Source organism: Crinia signifera, chromosome 2, assembly GCF_055691185.1.
Source record: "Crinia signifera chromosome 2, ASM5569118v1, whole genome shotgun sequence".
NCBI lineage: Eukaryota > Metazoa > Chordata > Amphibia > Anura > Myobatrachidae > Crinia > Crinia signifera.
Window position 1 is genome coordinate 323,412,806 of NC_139218.1, and position 18,232 is coordinate 323,431,037.

Consider the following 18,232-nt stretch of genomic DNA (forward strand, 5'->3'; position numbering starts at 1 on the left):
CTACAAGATTTCTACAGAATATTTGAAAGAAGCTCATTGTAAAATAAAAGGGTTTTTGGCCCATATTTTTGATCCACCCTCTTAAAAAAAAAAACACAAAAAAAAGAAAACATTTTCTTAAAACCAGCAAAAGTAAAATGCGGCATGAAGAAAATAATGTGTCTGAGATGTACAGCAGCATCAGAGGTGCAGTTAGGAGGGAGGCTAGGAAGTTTGATGGGGACCTTCCCGTTTGTCATTTAGATACCCATAGCTGGCATATTAACAAGGCACTTAGGAGCTGCGTTACAATCTGGTTTCCACCTGTGTTGGTTTCTCTGGCAGGGAGGATTAATCCCTTTATTTATGCAGTAAAGATCCTTTTGTGGAATATATGATCTGCATGTTTCTGCTCCTGATTTGTATGGCCCATTCAAATGGTCCCACTTCCTTTGCCTCCACCTCCACTTCGATGAGAAAGTCAAGCACATTAACCGTTCCTTCTGTTTCTACTTGAACACAATACCTACAGCCTGGTATGAAAAGAAACATCTTTCAAAATATAACCCTCCACCCACCCCCAACACACTTCCCATGACGGATATTATGCTAACTAGGCCCAAATTGTGTATGTGAGCGCTTCTGTGTTGCTAAATATGTGCTGAGGTTTTATTTATAGGGATTGTGTTTTCAACTCTATAGGCTCGCCCGTTGCTTCTTGCTGGCCTTCAGGTTCTACAGGCCGAGCTCCTTTAAGGATTGAAAGTCTCTCGGACAGCCCTCTCAGCCTTGGAAAGAGGATGAAGTCATACACCAGACCTCCAAGTGCTCCACCGATGATAGGACCAACCCAGTAGACCTGCAGGTAAGATGTTATTATTTGAATAAGTTAAATTAATCATCATTATTTACAAATATATGTCTCTTTGTCCAACAGAATGGCCTCTGTATTTGTACATTATCATTCAGTATTTCAGATGTTCTCTATAATGTATCTACAAGCCTGGACCTACCACTACTTTGATTATTTTATTGGCTATAAGTCTACTATCTATTGCACTAATGGAGTGATATATATATATATATTAATATGCTAGCAACCCCACTGGGACCTGAGGTGTTCATAATAAGATATTAAAAAGGGATCCTAGCAAACCCAAACCCATAGCAGATATGTTGGGATCTCCTGAGCAGAATCACCTAGTGAAGTGTCCTTAATTCTGAAAAAAATTATAATAATTTTGGGTACTTGTGTATTATCACGGCGCCCCCGATATTGATCGCGCAATGTTTTTATCGCATTGTATCGCATGCAATACACCCGATGGCATGCGATGCGATTTTAGCCCCCTATTCGATTAAAAATTGTATAAGCACCCTAATGGGTGCTTACAATGTTAAATGAAGCGTGGCGAGCGCAGCGGTACACGTTCTACGACCTTTTCATACCCCCACTATCCATGTCGGCGTGGAGTTGATTTTATAAAGTGAGCCCGAAGCGTGGCGAGGGGGCGCGTATACTTGTGAAGTTACATCTCATTTTAGAAATATCAACCTGAAATAAAACTCACCCTATTTGTCTATCCACATTAGCTCCATGCATTCAAGTCAAAATCAGCCATAGCGAATATGTGTATGCCCTTTTAGTCATGGTGTTGTAAGACACAGTGGTTACACTGATCTTTAGGTCCAAATACCAGTTACACCAAGATCAGGAGGAATAGCCCATAACAGAAAATATAGCTTTGTAAGCAAAAGAGATGTAGGGAGTGTTCCCTTTGTTTTATGGGATTTGTCTAAAAGGGCATACACATGAGGCGATTCCAGGGCTGATTCTAAGTGATCTGACTAGATCACTTAGAAATTAAGCATGGATCGCCAGCAACGGCGATGTGCTATCCCATGCATTGCCATCACCTGACTAGATTTTGACTGCATGCAGTCAAAATCTAGTCATATCGCTTTTGATCTCACCAGAGAATTTCTACGATGACTGACTGTGCATCAGAGAAGTGAGGATGGATCCTCCCCAGATAACAGAATATATGAAAGACACATCCAAGAACTTTTAGATATAAGCTGAGTATTGATTCTTGTTTGATTGTCATTCTTGATTTGAATGTTGATTTGTTAATATCAGTGATATATGCACCAGTAACCTATGTTTCTATATTGTAACATGATAGTGCATTTCAAAGTATATTTACTGATTGGCATAGAGCAAAATTTATAAAAGATTACAAGCTTAAGGGGCCAATTTATCACCAACCGCATCCTCATATGCAGATGTCATGTGATAATTTGCAATGTGATAATTGAGTACATCACACAAATGTATCAATTATCGCATGCAGAGCAGAGCTTACGATAAAGCTCTGTCTCTGCGATGGTGTCCGCAGCATTATCAAGGTATTTTTTGTAGAAAATACTATTATAATGTGCTGCACATGTGCCGCCGCCATCACGTCACTACCATTGCCACAGCCATTCCTCCAATGATCATACTTACCAATCCCCTGTCAGAGCACCTGCAGCGCTCATCAGGGCTCCCTGTCTGTGTGACCTCTAGTGCTGTAAAGTGTACTGCGGCTTTGCAGCATCACTTTACTACACAGGGGGTCACAGGAGCAGTTCAGAACCCCAATGACTGGCAGCCATTAGTGGAGCACCAATCAGTGGACCCTGAGGAGGAGATTTTGTTTTTTACACCGTGAACAGCTTGTGGGTCCATCGGACATACAAGTTTAGTTCCGTCACTCAATCGGACTTTCCCAAGAAAGTCTTGAAAAAAGTCCTGGTGAGACACGTCACAAAACATTTTGACTTCTCAGCCACTTTTCCCTACTGACCCGCAGAACTTTGCCGCTATCAGACGTTATTGAAGCTCAAATCACAAACTATAAACCATCAGCAGTCCAGATGCCATGGCAGCATTCTGGCACGCACCTGTCCATGGGACAACGCAGCAACGCTGTCAGTGGACTCATTCAGTAGCGCACGCAGCAGGGGTTTATGAGTACCCAGAAACCCCCCTGAAATCTGAGGGCCCTAATCTGAAAGCTGAGGGTCCCCTCTTTCCATGGGTATAAGAATTTTAAAAATCGGCCCTGGGTAACCGGAGATATCTGACTTCAAAGCAGTGGTCCCCATTTAAGCCTGTTAATTGCTCTCCCCAGCCAGATATTTCAGTTTCTGTCTGACTTAGAGTTTTTCTGAGGGTATATTCCAAAGCTGGGACTCTCCACCTTTGAGGGACACTAGAAACTGGTCTCTACTGTGCCCAGAATCAGAGATATCAGCCTTCAAGCAGCTGGTTACTGCTCCAGCTCCACACACCTGGTATGTAGTTTTATATACTAGTTGGCAGATTGCTCTGCCTCCTGAACTCTGATCCCCTAGTCCCCAGTACCACTTGGTAGGTGGGATTCTCTAGTTCTTAATTCCATTAAAAGCTAAGAAATCTAGTTCTGGGAACTGGAGATATCTGCAGTGAAGCAAGCTGTCCTCCCACCAGAAAATTATGAATAATAAGCCCACTCCACTATACACCCCTCCTCTGTGTATTAAACATCCTCTACCACCCTGGAAGTTATTTATTGGGACCCCTTCATTCAGCCCAATGCCCCCTTATCCCACCTCATCTCCCACCATCTGTGCAGTAAAGGGGTAATTAGTGGAAATTACTGAGCCCTACATGGTGAGCGGTTGATATAATACCCCCTACCACCCGCGGGACATCAAAGCTTCCGCTCATAGCACCCCCCACCCCTACTGCTGGAGGATAGGTAGGGGCCCCAATACATTGCTATGCCCAGGGGTCTACACTGCTGTTATGTATATATATTTATATATATATATATATATATTTATTATTATTTATATACATTTGGTCTATCTATAATACTTTAAATGACCCGGCATATACTGGGTCACCTAAGTGTCCATCTCTGTGCTTTGCTCCGCCCCTCTGGAAACCCCCTTCTGAAAATCCTGCGTTTGCCCTTGTCATTCACTACGTGTACGATCCACCTCCATTCCATACAAGCCACCCACACTCTTTGTGTTCCACCGTCCGTGGCGGCACTGGGTACTGCACATGTGACTGTATTTGGATCCCTCACCTAGCGTCCTGCAGTGTGCTATCTGGCTGCATATATTTGGCACTAAGAGGAGCTTGTTGCTTTTACCATTGAAATTCTCCAGCATCAATCCATTCATTTGCGAGCATCCTAATACTTTTTGTTTTACACATCCAGCTTACCAGTTAGCTGGGGTGCCGGCCTCTGGGCTGGAAAAGTTTCCTGCATGTGCACATAAAGCTGTATGCAGGACATTGGGGTTTATTCTAGTTCATTCTTTCTGACAAAATCCTTCTTAGATGGACAAAACCATGTGCACTGCAGGGGTGCAGATGTAACATGTGCAGAGAGAATTAGATTTGGGTGAGTTATTTTGTTTCTGTGCAGGGAAAATACTGACTGCATGATTTTACACTTCAATATAGATCTCAGTTTGAAGAAAAACCCCACCCAAATCTAATTCTCTCTGTACAAGTTACATCTGCCCCACCCGCAGTGCACATGGTTTTGTCCATCTAAGAAGGATTTTGTAAGAAAGAATGGACTAGATAACCCCCATTGTTCTAATCTTCTGCATATCTGTATCAACCAGATTCACTCCTTCAATTATTGACTGCTTTTACATCATAGTGCTGGAAAAAATATCAAAGCCTCATGTGCCATTGACAAGATTTTCAACATCAGGTATATCTTGCATTATCTGATCATTTAACCCTTTGAGTGCCAAGTGAATTTGTAAAACATAGGTGTGAAAATTGCCAAGCAAACATTTGTACTCATCATAATGACCTGTAATGTTTACATTACTTAGGAAATATAATCTTTTTTTACACAGCATTTTTTATTTGAATTTATATAACAAATGTGAGCGATGCTGGCATTTTTATCAGATATTTTTGCACATCGCTCATAGAGATTTTGGCACTTAAAGGGTTAAAGGGGAAAGAGTGGCAAATTTAACAAACATAGTATAATTTGATCATTGTTATTTGAAGTCTTTTTAATGTTTTTTTTATTTTATTCTGTGCATTGATACAATTTTTATGTAGGAAGCGCAGGTCTCGTGAGTCTTTTATAGATGGAGAGCATGTACAAACTCCCAACACTTTTACTATTATTTACAACAGCGTAGATGTTTCACATAAAGGTTTTTTTATTTACAAAAAACTGCTCCAAAAGCCCTTTAATGCATTTAGGTGATATCTGAAGTAATGTAAAAAGTAAAAATAATGTTTATAAAGTGGCCCCTGATTATTTTCTGAGACTGATAATACTTGTTAATACAGATATTCATTTTCTTACCCAGTGATTGGTGAAGTTTCTGGTAAGCACTGCTGGGGCAAATGACCTTGCTGGGTTCATACTGGCTCCAGTATAATATATCTAGAAACACAAAAAGATTTCAGATGTAAACACAACATATGCATTACGCTTGTTACAAATTACAGCTTATAAGGAGACGTTGATTGGCCACAGAAAAGAAGATTTCTTATTGGACAGAGTAGTAGCATGTATGAGTGCACTATTGCTATATTAGCAGTGAAACACTATTTTAAATTATTACAAACAACAGTTAAAAAATGTGTGTGTGTGTGTGTGTGTGTGTGTTTGTGGCCCTCATATTAAATGACCTGCAAAGCTGTGATATTCACAGCTTTGCAGGTCATCTAAATGCCACATGCTTAGTAATACAGGTTGAGTATCCTATATCCGCATATCTGTTATCCGAATTATTCCAAAAACCATGTTTTTTTTTTTAAATAGTTAGAATTTTTTCGACGGAGGACTCCATGGACGCTGAGGGACCATCGGGGACACACCAGGGGACAGGTAAGTATGTAAAAAAATTTTTTTCAAAAAAACTTAAAAATCCCTTATTCGGAATGCTTGTGGTAACGAACATTTCAGATAAGGGATACTCAACCTGTAGAGGATTTTAGCATGGTGCTGAACTCTAATAAAAGATGGGTATAAGAAAGAAAAAAAGGCAGGAAAGAGCTGCTCTATTGGGTTGTATTTGTTGATTTTTAAGTTTAAATTTGAGCGCTGAAATAGAAATATAAGATGATACGAAGTATATAAAGTGAGAAGTGAATTTTTATATATATTGTTATACATTTTTTCTCCAGGACAGGAGTAAAAATGTATAACAATATAGGTACTTGTTTCCTATCTGGGCGCCCAGGTTTTCTACGTACGGCACCGTAATGAAATCTGATCGCATCGCATCGTACACATACACGATATTGAACGATGCGATGCAATGCGATCCGATTCGATTTCCCATAGGAAACAATGTGAAATGGCTCAATTTAGCCAAATTATCATAGGAACAATAGTAAATGGGCCAAAAACACCCCTGAACATTGAAATGTCCCCCCAAAAGTAGTTGACGCCACCCCGCCATCAACGTGAACCCGAAGCGTGGCGAGCGCAGCGAGCCCGCGAGGGGCGGCAGTACGCGTCCTCCGACCTTTTCATGCCCTACTATCCACTAGGGCGTGGAGTGAGAATAGAATAGTGTGGCGAGCGCAGCGAGCCACCGAGCCCGAAGCGTGGCGAGCGCAGCGAGCCCTGCGAGGGGACGCGGATACCTTCACAGTTATACGCGTCCCCTCGCGGGCTTCCCAGGTGTCCATGGCGACGCGGACACCTGGGAAGCCCGCAAAGGGATGCGTTTACCTGTGAAGGTATCCGCGTCCCCTCGCCACGCTTCGGGCTCGGTGGCTCGCTGCGCTCGCCACACTATTCTATTCTCACTCCACGCCCTAGTGGATAGTAGGGCATGAAAAGGTCGGAGGACGCGTACCACCGCCCCTCGCGGGCTTGCTGCGCTCGCCACGCTTCGGGTTCACGTTGATGGCGGGGTGGCGTCAACTACTTTTGGGGGGACATTCCACTGCTCTGTGGGTTTTTTTGGGGTTTCTGGCCCATTTACCATTCTTCCCTATGCTGATTTGGGTAAATTGATCCATTTAACATTGTTTCCTATGGGAAATCGAATCGGATCGCATCGCATCGTTCAATATCGTGTATGTGTACGATGCGATGCGATCAGATTTCTCTACGGAGAATAGCATGGTGCGCAATTAACTTAGCTGGCGCCCAGATAGGAAACAAGTACCACAATATAAATAAAAATGGAAAAAAAATGATGATAAAAATAGAAATGAAAGATGGAAAAAAAAAAATATATAAAAATAAATAAAAAGAAAATAAAAATATAAATAAAAAGTTGCTTAGTTGTGTTAAGTTGTGACACCTGTGGAAAGAAAAGTTTACAAATGTATACAGCTCTTTGAAGGAGGATTTGGGGACTGCAATACCCTATGCTTTCCTCCTACATGGAGCTGTATACATTTGTAAACTTATCCTTCCACAGGTATCACATTAAGTCACATAAAGTTATTTTTATTTTTGTTATATATATATATATATATATATATATATATATATATATATATATACTTTTTTTTTCTTTCATTTCTATATTTATCATCATTTATTTTCATTTCCATTTTTATATATTTTGTTATACATTTTTATTCCAGGAGAGGTACTTCACTTCTCACTTTTCTATACTTTGTATCATCTAATATTTCTATTTCAGCGCTCAAATTTAAACTTAAACGGCACCTGCTGCCCGCACAAAGATCCCCAGGCTGCATGCATGCAGATTGCATCCGCACGCATGCAGATTGCATCCGCACGCATGCAGATTGCATCCGCACGCATGCAAATGGATGTTTTGCATAAACATCCATTCTCAGCTTGCGTGTTGGGCAGAAATCTCTGGCGGGCGGGCTCTCTGGGACTCGGTAAGCTGCGAGCTTCGCAACTTACCGAGTCAACCAGAATGAGGGCCAATGTGCACTGTTACTATATTAATATTTACAAGACAAAATTAGCATCAATCGATAGAGGCCAAACTTCTTTAAATATTCTTTAAATAATAAAAAAATGAAATATCCATGTGAACAGGGCCGGAATTTGTGCCTAGGCCCGTGAGGCACGGGCCTCAGGGCGGCACCAAAAATGTTGTGCCTAGGGGCGGCCTGACCCCTAAATTCGCCCCTGCATGTGAATTGTAGATTAATTTATATGTAGATTGGACATGTAAGCAGAATGTGTGCAGGAATAGATACCAATATAAATACTGTAACTGATTTCCCTGAACAGTTAGATGAAATATAAAGATTTTTTTTTTTTTTTATAAATCTGTATGTGTTTTTCTTCTCTTAAACCAGTGGTTCCCAAACTGTGTTCGGTGGCACCCTGGGGGACCTTGGAGGAGTTGCAGGGGTGCCCTATATTGAAGTCCATGACCAATTAAAATTATTTAAGGCCAATTTAATAGGCAAATTGAGGACAAACAGAATTGAATCCTGCCCATTACAACATAACTGACCCTAAGGATGAGATATAAACACAATTTACTTAATTTAATATTTTTTCCTGATTTTCTCAATATGAAACTTTTGGCCGAGGGGCGCCGTAAATACATTGTTGATACCCAGGAGTGCCGCTATTGAAAAAATTTGTGAATCACTGTCTTAAACTAACTGTATACTTTTCCTGTTAGCCTCCTGGACAAAGAAAGTGTAATACTGATTACATTAGACAAGTGCTTAGAGTAATTTTGTGTCGTCTGCAATCACTTACCCCAAAGAGGTGCCCCAAGGTGAGGGAGAATCCAATAGCCAAAGACACAGAGCCAAGACGCCCATTCCTCCTCTCATCATAGGTGGCAAAGATACACAGCACAAACTGCAAGGTGAGGAAAATCTCTACAGTTGTTGCTTGGCCAAGGCTTACACCAGGATGAATCTATGTACAGGGATGAAAGAAGGCAATATATATTAAACTTGGCACACAGGCTGTCTGATATGCATTTTGGTTATTTTACTCTATAATATGTTTAATTGGTACTCTTTACCTAGAACGGCGACCATCGCGACCATCGTATGCACTAAAAAACGGGTGCGATGCGATGCCCGCGATGGCCGCGATTTCCCATAGGGATCAATGTTAAAAGTCAGATTGGACGCGATTTTAGTGTTCAATGCCTCAATGCCCGCGATTTTTCCATAGGAAACAATGTTAAATGGGCCACAGAGCCCAAATAGTCACCCTAAAGTCTGAAATGGCCCCCACAATTGTTAACGCCACCCCACGATCAACGTCAACCCGAAGCGTGGCGAGCGCAGCGAGCCCCGCGAGGGGACGCGGATACCTTCACAGGTAAACGCGTCCCTTCGCGGGCTTCACAGGTATCCGCGTCCCCTCGCGGGGCTCGCTGCGCTCGCCACGCTTCGGGCTCGGTGGCTCGCTGCGCTCGCCACACTATTCTATTCTCAACTCCACGCCGACGTGGATAGTGGGGGTATGAAAAGGTCGGAGGACGCATACCGCCACCCCTCGCGGGCTCGCTGTGCTCGCCACGCTTCGGGTTCACGTTGATCGTGGGGTGGCGTTAAAAATTGTGGGGGCCATTTAAGACTTCAGGGGGACTATTAGGGCTCTGTGGCCCATTTAACATTGTTTCCTATGTAAAAATCGCGGCCATTGAGGCATTTAACACTAAAATCGCGTCCAATCTGACTTTTAACATTGATCCCTATGGGAAAATCGCGGGCATCGCGTCGCACCCAATTTTTTATGTGCATACGATGACCGCGATGCCCGCGATTTTTTACCCCCGACGCCCGCGATGCTAATCGCGGGCGCCGTTCTAGGTAAAGAGTACCGTTTAATCTATATAATCTATTTTGCTAGCATGTATACCCAAAATTAATGAAAAGGTAACTCAAACGCATAAACCTGGTAATGAAAGATGGCTTTGACTAGGTTTGGGCTGAGTGATCTGTGCCAACTTCATTTTTCAGCATACAGGCGATTTAAATAGATTTTGCCTGCATGCACACAAGATCTGAGCAGGCGATGGCAATGTGCGGGACCGCACATTGCCATCTCTGGGGGGTATACACACACAGAGCGATTTGTGCTTAATTTCTTAACAATCTACTAAGATTACTTAAACCCTATGCACACTAGCCAATGGGAGCCGAGTTAACCATAGTTAACTATACTGGCCACGGGCGACCGATATTGTTCGTACACATTGAAAGATATCGGCTGCTGGTATCATTCAGTAACGGCCCACTAAACATGCAGGCCACTTAGCTATATTGATCTGCATGTTTGAAAGACATCAATTATTGTTAACGACGCGCAAAAGCGCGCATCATTAACGATACTGAGTGTCCACACTAGATGATATTGTGAACAATATCGACCAGAAGCCCCTTTCAAAGCGATGTTGTTAACAATATCGGCTAGTGTGTATGGGTCTAGAAATAGGGCTACAATTGCCCTGTGTGTACACACCTTTAGGCTACATCATCATCTACAAATGCAGATCTGCCTATTGTGAAATGCAGACACATCAGGCATTCACAACACTGGCTGTAAGCTTTTGCCTGTTTGTGTGTTGCATTAGTAACATGCAGTATCTATACACATACAGTATATGAGTGAACCATATATTTTAATAGCACATGTCAGTATAAAGCAGATACAGTTTAGCTACTGTCATTATACATTTTCTATAATGAATACATCCATTTGGAATGCTCATAAATTACCATATATATGTATAATATTTATAACATTCACAAATATGCAGTTTATTTACAGGTTACAGGAACATATCAGATCTTATTAATAAAATAATTGAGGGATAATGCAGCCACCTTTTGCATACAGTGTCTAATGACAGGAAATATAAGTCAATTGTGCATAGAACATAAGTACAGTGTCAAACTTCTTAGGTTAAGTCAATATATGGAAACAGTTATAGTATATGTGAATGTTATTTGTAGGTTATATATTTTTTTAAAAAGCATCTCTTATGAAAAACAGGCTAAGGCCTCCCATACATCAGCCAGTGAAATCTCCCAACTCACCACTACCGAATGGCGATCCAGCGGGGAATCGGGTAAATTAAACATGTTAAAAATTCCTGATTTTCCCAATCCCCACAGAAAACTCCTCTGATCAGGGAATCAGGAGGTTTCAGCATGTTCAATAATCCTGATTTTCTGACCCAGCTGTCAGGCGATCGGGACATTGACATAATACATCTGTCATACATGGGGGCCTTAAGTGTTATGTAAAGATTTAGGATGCAGTAAAGGCATTAGAAAGATTAATATTCAACAAGTGGTGGAATGCTGCTTACTTAGTAAAGGAAGTTTGACCGATGGACAAATTAGCGCACATTTGTTAGAAGATAAACTGCCATTTTCAAACATGGAAATGTCATCTTACTCATATAGGTTGATGTATCAAGCAGAGAATAGAGTGGAGAAGAAGACCAGTGTCAACCAATTAGCTTTGAGGGAGCATTTATCGATTACATTCTTTAAAATTATTGGTAGGCACTGATTTGTTGCTATGCCAATTTCTCCACTGGTCTACTTATCCACTCTTTTCACTACTTGATACATCTACCTCTACTTGTGCTTTCACTTTATGCCGTCTAGCTAGTTCTTAACTATGTAGGAAGAAAATAACGCACAGATTATGATAAACTATGAAAAATGAACACTGCAAATTTTTAATTTTAACAATAGTATTTACCGTGTTAAGAGCCAAGTTGCCACGGATTGCTGCAGGAGTGACACCATAGAGAACGGCTGCTCCAGCCACCGCTCCCAGCAGTTGTGCTGCGATATAAAAAATGGCACGAAAAAGGGACATCTGTGAACCAATGAGGAAGGCAAAGGTGACAGCTGGGTTAATATGAGCACCGCTGACATGGCCAACACATTGGACCATAGTGGCCAGGGCAAGACCAAATGCTAATGCAATTTGCAATATATTTGCTGGACCAGCTGCCCACTTCAGAGATGCACCCAAGCCAAAGAAAACGTAGAACATGGTAGCAAAGAACTCCGCAAAAACTGCTCTCCAGAAGGAGAAAGAGCGGAATTCCCACATGATTGCGGGCTGTGTGTAAAATTTGGGGTAGAGAACGGGTGGCAGGTGAAAATTTTCACAGTTAATGGGAGATGCCCCAAAATGTTGATGGAAAACTGCCCAAAACTGGAGACAACTGTATTTTAAAGTATTACTTCAAAATTTAAAACAAAACAAAAAAGGTTAACAAAAAAATGTAACCTTACAAAGAAAAACGAAACGTTAAAAAAACAACAACAACAACAACTGAAAAAAGCCACGGACAGAGTAACTGCTCCAAACTCCCAACTGCTGTGGATACTTCCCCCCCAACCTGTTTATAGAGTGGCGGGGGGATTTATAAGGGGCAGAGGCTGTGACATGTTTAATCCCCCTATACAGATACACACACACCCCCTAGCAGGAGGGGTAGTGACAAAACTTTAACTCTTCCCTGTATACTGTCTCCTCCCTCAGGGTAGCACATCATATAAGGACACACAACACTGTAGTGGCCAGATAATAGATGAAACTTGCTGCTCTTCAGTAGTGTACAATAGTGACACATTTATAAGTCCAAAAATGTGTTTTGCACAGATACAGTATGTCTGCTCACAGCTGGTGTCTAACCAAATGCCTAGGCTATAACATGACATGCCACATCAAAATGTGTGTATTGACCTCAGCTCATATCAAGTAGGGGCAGGGAATATTTATTGGAATATAGACATGTGTAAGTAATATACTCTACTGTAAGCTGTAATCCCTCCGATGAAGTAGAGATAGTGTGTATGTGAGTATAGAACTGAATATTCCTATTGATTTAATGTACAGCTCAAAAGCTATCTCACTGACAATAGATTACATGCTGTTCTACAGTATGTGATTTCCTTACATTATAAAATGACCATTTGCACTAAAGAAGAAATGTTTTCCTTAAACTTTCCCCAGTAACACATGCTGAACAAGACTTTATTATGCTGGAGGTAAAATGTGCCCTGTACAAATAATAGGACTAGGGTTATGTGCTGCCACTATTACAACGTGAGACAATATTATTTATTATGTTCTCTTCTCACAAACGTATTATTATTGTCAATCAGAATTGAGAAATCAATTTTCAGGCATAGTTGTTGCGTCATCTGACTGTTGTGATGCTATTTAAACGCTGTCTGCTAGTGGGGCGTCTGAAGTGTTACAGCCACATGCATACACGTGTGTCTGTAGAAATGATATGCATTGTAACTTGGGGTGAGCTACCCCCCACCCTTCATATCTGGTATTTTGTTGCACCGGCAATTTGTGTCTCAGCTGAGTTTTGCCGTTGTGTACAGTTCTCTGGCTCCTGTCAGTCTGGGAGAGGCATCCTAAATCCACAGCTCCCCTATGGGATTATCCCATCTGCAATTGGGATTGTTTGTAAAGCGCTGTGCGAGCATCCTCGGGAACAAAAGCACTTGCTGTGTGTGAGGTTTCATTCAGCTCAGATCCCTTTCTGTGTTCTGTGGTGTCAGCATTTTCCAGCTCCAAAAAATAAATAAAAAAATAGCAATTGACATAGGTATCTCCATGCATATAAATGTATGTATAATGCTATATTTTGCAAATACCTTTTACATCCAAAAATTTTAGTTCACAGTTCACTAATATAAACAACTATTGCCACTAGGTGGGGCTCAAGAGCATAAAAGATTCAGCTGCTGTAGTGCAACAAGTAAGATCACAAAGGTACAGTAGTACAATGCTAATATTTTTTTCTCTTGTGATTATTATTATTTACAGTTTCTTATATAGTGCAGGAGATTCCGTTGCACTTTACAATTGTAAAAAGAGATAAGACAAACTGGGTAACAACAGACATACGTGGAGGTAACCGGGCCCAGCTGCAAGCTTACAATCTATAGGGACATACTGTAGGAGGGAAATTAACAGCTTTTACAATTTTTTTTAACATAACCTAACCTGGAACTAATAAGGTACATTGTATCAAAAGAGAAAAGTAGACTCTCTGTGTTGGGGCACTCATGTTTTTTTTTGTTGTAAAAACTTTTGTTCAAATTTTTAATCAATAGTTTAAAAATAAAGTTTTGGTCTATTCGCAGATTAATAAATATACAACTCAAAGTACATATATGTGTATATACAGTTTTTTATGAAACAGCCAGATATGTGTGTGATTCACAATTTAGTTGAATACGTGCTCCTGCCAACCACAATATTCATCTGTCTGTGTTACGGTTTATCATAAAATGGTATTGGATTCCAAGCTGGTGGGATCATAAAGTAGGATCCGTTTACTATAAGCATAAAGCAAATTTTTGGGGAATATAGTAGGACCCTGAAATAAGGTGTGGGGTTATGGAAGAACTATGTCGTCTAGGTGCAGTCCCTAAATAGGAAATGTGCACCGCCCTGGACTGATGGTCTGAATAGGGTTTTTATAGGTTCACAGGATATACAAAATATGTGATAGGAAATACTCAGATATAATAGTGAGAAAAGTAACCACGGGTTTCCCCTGGGTATCTGCTATCCCACCGGGTGCTTAGCAGTGAACGGTGGGTTGAGTGTGCCCAGGTGTAAAGGGAACAGCCACAAGTACAGGTCTGCTGTTGTCGGTATCTACAAGTTTTGGTCCCTCTCAAAGAGTAATGGCATATAACATACCCCGACAATAAGTGCCTGTGAGAGAGGTGAAAATGGGGGAATGGCTAATAGACAGTTATAATTATTTTTAATAGTTTTAACCATAGCAGGGGGACAGGAGGAGGAGGAGGTACAGTGCCAATGAGAGCCTAGGAAAAAGAAGAATTCAACATGGATGATGATCATCAATCGAGTTACCAATGGATTTTATATTTCCTGAGGGTAACACACTCAGGTACTAGTCAGGGCCTCAATTATTTTTTGCTGCCAAAATCAGACGGAATTGGGCCCATCCCATAGGGTAGGGTTGTGGGTATCAAATGCTCATCATGGAAGTAGATAGCCCCAACACAGAGAGTCTACTTTTCTCTTTTGATACAATGTACCTATCTACTTGACTCTTGGGTGCACTACCAACACACTTAACATGTATATTAGCCGAAAGCAGAAAAACTGTATTATGTTGGTTCTCCCATTACCGTAGCTCTCAATCAGATTGCAAATAATCTTGACAAATACTGTGCGGCAACACTAACCTCTGTTCTGGTTCTAATAAGGACCAGCAGAATATGAAATGGAGGTTACTACATATAGATGTCCTGGATTGCAGATTCATTTGGTAACAGAGCAGAGGTGATGCCTGGAAACAGTGGTAGTCACAGATAATGGCTTGGAGGCAGTGTGCCACACAAAAGAGCTAACACCAGCCACTGCTAAAGAAAGCCCTGAGGTGGTGACACTTGACCTGCCTCAGGTGAAGACTACTCAAATCCTGGAGGTGGTGGCAGATTTCACACTTCCAATAAATACCAAATGTGAGACTGGTAAGTCAGTTGTTTATATCACTCTAGACCACCTGGGTTAGGACATCAGGCCTGTAGGTATTGTCTTTAGCTCAGTAGGTGGGCACTAAACCCAGAGGATATATAGGGGAGTTAGGCTTAATGTAGCAGAAAAAGACCTCAAGGTTAGACATCAATAAGACAAGGCGCTGTGTGCATTATGCCCTAAATAGTCATGTACAAAAGTACTATTGGGTAAGTGGCAATAGGCATAGGTGGCAGAAGTCACTATGCTCTATTGTAGTCTATGGAAGAGGCTCCATTGGTCAGATGAGCATCAGGTCTGGCCAGAGTCACTCTGCCGGCTGACTAAAGTGTTTGAAAGTGGTTTTATCCCATGCGTTAGGCACTAAGCATGGGATGAGAGATGGCATTAGTCCCTACATAACATTGTTGTCGGCCCATTGGTTAGATGGGCATTGCTAGGAAGGACCCCATTATTAGGTCATCTTGCCACCTTTTCATTGTAATCCCCTGCAGTCAGACACCCATTAAACTTTGCAAGCAGGAGGAGGAGTTTGCAGGTGCACACTAAATATAAATGCTAGACCTTTTAATATCATTGCTATATTGCATTTCTGAGGTTATTAGCATAATGATGACCATTATTATCGGCTTGTCCACCGCGTCCAGGTTACCTCAATAGCCCAACATTCAAGACTGCACACTTCAGCTTGGCACTATGAGGGTAAGTCCTACTATACATATATGCTGAGTGTTAGTCTGTGGGACTGTGTTTGGGGCGCAGGGCTCTTTGGGCTGCAGTTGCTGGGCTGCTCCATGGCATCATATCGTACACTTTCCGTCACCCCTTTAGTTTGTTTAGTATATATGTAGCACCCTCAACATTTATTATTACCTCTTACCTAGGTAAGTCTTATCACATATAATTTCCCCTATCCCTTTTACTATCAATTCAATTTCACACTAATGTGATGCCATGGGGTGGTTCTGCTGGGCTGGCCGGGGGGCCCTGTGCCCTGGACCTGTCTCAGAGTAGTGTTAGGGACTTGTCCTATTGAGGTAACCTGGAAGTGGTGGACAAGCCGATAATAATGGCCATCATTATGCTAATAACCTCAGAAATGCAATATAGCAATGATATTAACCCTTCCCGACAATTGACGTACATTTACGTCATGGTCGGGAAGTACTTCCCGACACATGGCGTAAATGTACGTCATGGCTTGTAACTGTCACCGCGTCTATAGACGCGGTGACAGTTTCAACATGTCTGCTGTCCCTGACAGCAGACATGTCCGTGCATGCCCAGGGGGGGCTGCGATGCCGCCCCCCCGTCAGCGATCGCTGTGATTGGCTGTTCAGTGTGAACAGCCATTCACAGCGTTTTCCTGTGTCACCGGCGAATAATGTTCGCCGGTGACACGGGATCGGAGGTGATTGGTGCTGTAAAGTACAGCACCAATCACCGCGGGGTGTAAGGGTGACACTGGTGTCACCCCACCTCACCCCGCCCGCCCCCAAAGGCTGTGATTGGTTCGTCGGGCCGACGGACCAATCACAGCCAAGGAGGGGGATTTAAACTAACGGTGACTGCACTGCAGACGCCATTCCGGTCTGGAATTGCGTGCAGTGCGGTCACCGTGCCTAGCTGCCGCAGTATACTGACCTGAACCTTGCCAAATACTTACCTGATCCTTGCAAATACCTTGCCTGATCACTGCTTCATCACTTGTAGTGCGCTGGATGCTTCCTGGATCCTGTTACTTGTGACTTCCTGTGTTGTGAACTTGTGCTGCTGCAGTGTAATAGCGTTAGATAGAGAGAGATAGAGAGAGAGAGAGAGAGATAGAGAGATAGAGAGAGATAGTGTCAGAGAGTGCTATATTTTGTGCTGCTGCAGTGTGATATAGTTATAGATAGAGAGATAGAGAGAGAGAGAGAGAGAGATAGAGAGAGAGAGATAGAGAGAGATAGAGAGGCCTAGTGACAGAGAGTGCTATATTTTGTGCTGCTGCAGTGTGATAGTTATAGATAGAGAGATAGAGAGAGATAGAGAGAGATAGTGACAGATTGTGCTATATATTTTTTATATAACTGACTGCTGCCCCCCCTTTTGTGCTGATCAGTATAAATTAACTGATCAGCAACTTTTTGGGGGCGCAGGTTTTTTTTTATATATATATATACCTGTCACTGCTGCTGCTGCAGTGTCATAGAGTGATAGATAGTGAGAGATAGAGAGATAGAGAGAGATAGTGACAGAGAGTGATAGAGAGTGCTAAATTTTGTGTCTGCTGCCCCTGCCTTTTGTGCTGATCACTATATCTGAGGTGATCAGCAACTTTTTGGGGGTGCAGAGGTTTTTTTTTTTATATATATACCTGTCAGTTGCTGCCAGTTGCACTGTCAGTTGCACCAAAGGTTGTGCACCTGCTGCCCCTCACTGGTAATCAGTGTCGCATCACTGATCACCTTTTTTTTTTTTGTGGGTGCTGTGGGGTCTTTTTTTAATTTTTTTTTTACACACACTGTGATTTTGTGGGTGTCCTGTGGCCACTGTGCGCTGATCAGTGACGTACATCACTGATCAGCTTTTTCGGAACAGGGTTGATCTATTTTTTTTTTTTTTTGATCAAATTCCTGTTGCCTTTGAGCGCTGTTCAGTGACGGACGTTACTGACCAACATCTGTTCTCAATTTTTGGCGCAGGACCTTTTTTTTTTTTTTTTTTAACCCCTTCAATTTTTTTTTTTTTAACCCCTT

General features: G+C 41.9%; 1 protein-coding gene and 1 long non-coding RNA gene across 2 annotated transcripts; one reads left to right on the forward strand and one right to left on the reverse strand.

Moving 5' to 3' along the window:
* Positions 1-652: 652 nt before the first annotated feature.
* Positions 653-12,059, reverse strand: MIP (major intrinsic protein of lens fiber). Its single transcript, XM_083171219.1, has 4 exons — positions 11,700-12,059; positions 8,721-8,885; positions 5,361-5,441; positions 653-838 (listed from the first exon to the last, which is right to left on the reverse strand). The coding sequence occupies exons 1-4, from the start codon at positions 12,057-12,059 to the stop codon at positions 653-655; spliced, it is 792 nt and encodes a 263-aa protein (XP_083027345.1).
* LOC146059097 (uncharacterized) lies at positions 691-15,482 on the forward strand. The gene is made up of 4 exons (XR_014470148.1): positions 691-844; positions 8,641-8,832; positions 13,687-13,745; positions 15,221-15,482. It is a non-coding gene; the product is annotated as an uncharacterized LOC146059097 (long non-coding RNA).
* The last annotated feature ends 2,750 nt before the right edge of the window (positions 15,483-18,232 follow it).

Bases quoted from the DNA above. Each gene is read 5' to 3' on its own strand.
- MIP (XM_083171219.1), bottom strand. From the start codon at position 12,059: ATGTGGGAATTCCGCTCTTTCTCCTTCTGGAGAGCAGTTTTTGCGGAG. The intron at 5,442-8,720 runs GTAAGTGATTGC...TTGTGTTTCTAG, and splicing joins CCTTGGGGCACCTCTTTGGG to ATATATTATACTGGAGCCAG. The intron at 839-5,360 runs GTAAGAAAATGA...TCTTACCTGCAG, and splicing joins GAAACTTCACCAATCACTGG to GTCTACTGGGTTGGTCCTAT.